Here is a 4,080-nt window from a genome sequence, read left to right as displayed (position 1 = left end):
CGCGTTCTATCTTTCGTTTCGAGATGCGTCCTTTCGAGTGTCGCTTTCTTCACCGATTTTAATGCGTAGAATTTCCGTGTTCGGGAGATCGTCGCGTGACGTCATCGCGCACCTGAAATTCTCGTAAGACTCGGGGAGGCTTCTGAGCAAGATTATCGACAATAAATCCGGATCGATTATGACCTCCATTTCGGCGAGCTTGTCGACAATGTCGTGGAACTTACGTGTATGTTCCCGAGCGTCGTCTCCCTCTTGCATCTTTGTCGACATTAACTGATTTATCAACGTGGCCTTACGCGCTGGCGCTTTCGATTGATAAATTTCTTCTAATCTCGTCCAGATCCCCGCTGATGTGTCGCACCCTTTTATTTGCTTCAGTTCGGACGGACCTATTGCTAGAATGAGTGAATGAGCTAAGATGACTGTGCTCTTTGGTCCGCTGCTAACCAAGCCTTCAGTTCGGCCTTCTGTTCCGGCCTCGGTTTTTCGATTGCACCACTCACATATCCCCACGATTCATTTTTTATTAGGACGGCACGCATCTGCATTTTCCAGGTGTCGTAGTTTTCCTTTCCAAGTACTTCAAATCTAACACCGGTGGTGTTCATTTTGCCGTTGTACGTTGGACCTCGTGGTAATCGAGAGAATTATCAACGAAAAAACAAAATGTCGGACGAGGCCGCGAGAACAAAAGGAGCGTAACCTCGCTTTTGTTCTTCTCACTTTGACCGTCCTGGGCCCATAACCTGACGCAATGGTAGGCCGGGAGTGAAAAATAGGTACGCGCTATTTTAGCAAATACAAAACGTTTAATTAGAATAAGAGTTGGATGTACATGGTACTCGGGCGAACGCATGGCACGAATAATGGACTAACGGTCCGCGGCGCGCGCACCAGTGGAAAACCTGGTAACCAGCGCCAAGAGAGCTGCGAACGTACGGATGTCGCTCCGCAAAAGAGACGTATCGCCTTTTTTACCGACAGGGGGAAAGATTCAGGATAATATGGATTTTCATGTTTTATCCAATTTCATACAGTGCTTAGTAAATACTACGTACCATTCACTCCATTCAATGTGCTTATCAACCCTCTTATTAACTCTTTTAGTGCTTTCGGCCTTGCGAGCCCCTTGCTGAAAGAGTAACAAATTGGTTGCTTCGTGATGGCTTTAAACATGAAGACGAGGGTCAATTATACCACCGTCTTCACACACGCCTTCGATGTTATCTTTATCTTGGTTGTACTCAATGTGCGAAGTTACCGATATTTCGTCGAACATCAACCCACAAAATTCCTCCTTTTGTAAGTACAAAGTGTACTTTGCAATGTGCGCGCACGTTTGTACAAAGATTTCGGTCTTGGAGTTAACTTCATACATTTCTAATGCTTTTCGGTGTGGTTTCTTCTTTGTTGTAGTTGTATCCCGGTGTGGTGCCTTGGTCCAGCTGCCTGCTGAATGCGGTATACACGGGATTCATTCCATTTCTTCTCAGCGATTTTACTCGTTTTCCTGTTGTTGTACCCTCTGCTGTTTTAAGTGGTGCGGTTGATCCGTAGTCCTCATCTTCTCTTGGTACCAGGGGCAGACAGATTTGTGTAGGGTTGCGTAAGAGCGCGTCGGCATTTTTATTAATTTTTCCGGCTTTGTGGACTACCTTGTAGTCGTATTCCAGTAATTTGCGTTGTGGTATTCATGGTCGAACTGTTGTCAAATGCTCTTGATGCTGACTTTTTAAGCCAAGGATAGGGGTTGCAGGGCCAGTGGGAGTTAGCCAGTTCCCTCGTCTCCAATGGCTTGCCGAGTTGATTCTTCGATGAATTGTTGTTTTATTTGTATTCACTTGCAGGACAACGTTATGATTGCTCGTCTTGCCTATTATTTTATATGGTCCAATATAGTGCGGGTCAAATTTATGCGTGTTCGCGATATAGACCGCGAATCCGCAAGAAGGCTTCATCTCGATGCGGTCGTCCGTTGTTCGTACAGTCAGTGTCTTCCATCCATGTACCGTCCAGTGGAAAGAATGAAAGAAAACTAGGGACTTTCCAACAAAATCTCAGGTCACTATACTGGCTCTTACGTTCTTTTGGCTTTACGACCGTCGCTTCAACCACTATGTTCTCTACACTGTCTACTATACCTCTCTATAATCATGATATTCATATCTGCTAAAACTGCCTGAAACAGCTTATGATCTTTGAAATATCTGTGTTTGAGAAAGAACCTTTAGGCGCACGCACATGAAAGCTCTAGGGTAAAGGCGCACTAGATGGAAACTTTAGAATCATCGCGATCGATGCGAGGATCGATCGCACTAATCACGATGAGTCACGTCAATGCGCACCACGCGCTACTAATATCGATTGCGCAGGAAGAAGGATCAGCCATTTATCACGGCCAACGATCCTTACTGCTCATTAAGGTTTTACTCAGTGCGGACGTGTTCGGATTTACTCTCGAATCTCTTGTACTCGCGATCCTGTTACACTCACTCTTCTTGAGTTATCGCTAAGGGACAATCGAACTCAAATTCCGTGTGATTAATATAATTTCACGGGCCGAGTTTCTGTGAATCTCGGTAATTTAAATCACACTCTTGTGTAACGGTTACGATCAATAATATCGTGATCATCATCGGAACAATCACGTGAATCAATCACGTTTGGTAAAACTCGGGTTAAACTCTGCGACGCGTGTTCACTCATTATATTTAATCAACCGACTTCTGTAAATGTGATTTCCTTTTATATATTAAACGCGCTTTAAACATCACAACGTGCTCAATTATTTTATCGCGAACTCACAACATCCTATCCGGAAATCAGCAATTAAACTCGGCACATCTCAAACAATTGGAATTCATGAAAGGATACATTCACCTTCACAACCAAGTCAGAATCAACCTCATCCTCGATAACTCCTACCAAACGCCTCGTATTATCACATGTTGCCAGAATCTTTGATCCATTTGGTTTTTTATCACCTGTCATAATTCGAACAAAGATGCTGTTACAGGAATTATGGCTACTCAAGATCAATTGGGATGAACCGCTGCCATCTTATATTGAAACTCGTTGGAAGTCTCTCAGAGAAGATCTTACTAGACTGGCCAGTCTCTCAATCCCTCGATGGTTTAATACGCATCAGGACTCCATCATTGAACTTCATGGCTTCTCTGACGCATCAACTCTCGCCATGGTGGCAGTAATTTATATTACTGTGATTTCACCGTTCACAAAACTCAGTGTGGCCACACTGGTGTGCTCGAAGACTAGAGTCGCACCCCTCAAGAAGCTCACCATCCCGAGAATGGAACTTGGCGCAGCTGTACTGTTAGCCAAGCTCATGCACTATGTTCAAGCGAGAATCAAGCTCAACGTGAAGAACATTCATTTGTGGACGGACTCACAAGTGACACTCGTCTGGATCAAATCTCATCCCTCACGCTGGAAGGACTATGTAAGAAATCGAGTTACATCCATCCAGGAGCTCACAGCTGGTGCACATTGGAGATATGTGCCTGGAGCATCAAACCCAGCTGATTGCGCATCACGAGGCTTAAGCACTCATCAGCTTGAACATCACGATCTGTGGTGGACGGGACCACCATGGATGACAGAGCCCAGTCAATCATGGCCGGCACAACCAACACTCTGTGAAGATTCATGTGCTCCAGAAGCTCGTCCTGGAGCCACTCAAGTGTTTAAAGCTCAAACACTCGACTATCACTGGGATCTGATATACAAATATTCAACTTTGAAACGACTTATTCATATCACAGCACTCTGTTTCAGAATCATCGCGAGGATGAGGCGACTGAATGTCAAATCATTGCACGCTCCATTTTACACTCCAGATGACTTGGAACTCGCACGGATATTTTGGATAAAAGCTACGCAATCCGCATATCTGCCTCATGAACTGAAGATGCTCAGTTCAGACGCCAAGTTGCCCTCGTCCCATGTTCTCAGCCGACTAACTGCCTTTTTGGACGAACATGGAGTCATTCGAGTTGGAGGACGCTTGGAGAATTCACAACTCTCTTACGATGGTAAGCACCCTGCCATCCTACCTCGCCA

General features: G+C 45.0%; 1 protein-coding gene across 1 annotated transcript; it reads left to right on the top strand.

The window, feature by feature from the left end:
* Window positions 1-3,004: 3,004 nt before the first annotated feature.
* On the top strand, window positions 3,005-4,052 carry LOC108622807 (uncharacterized; the record flags this gene model as incomplete). Its single annotated transcript, XM_018020901.1, has 1 exon — window positions 3,005-4,052. A coding segment is annotated over exon 1 (1,048 nt), but the record flags the coding sequence as incomplete, so codon positions are not given.
* Between the last annotated feature and the right edge of the window lie 28 nt (window positions 4,053-4,080).

This window comes from Ceratina calcarata, unplaced genomic scaffold, assembly GCF_001652005.2.
Source record: "Ceratina calcarata isolate Rehan_Ccalc_2016 unplaced genomic scaffold, ASM165200v1 scaffold2442, whole genome shotgun sequence".
NCBI classification, from domain to species: Eukaryota; Metazoa; Arthropoda; class Insecta; order Hymenoptera; family Apidae; genus Ceratina; species Ceratina calcarata.
This window is presented reverse-complemented; position numbering and strand designations above follow the sequence as displayed.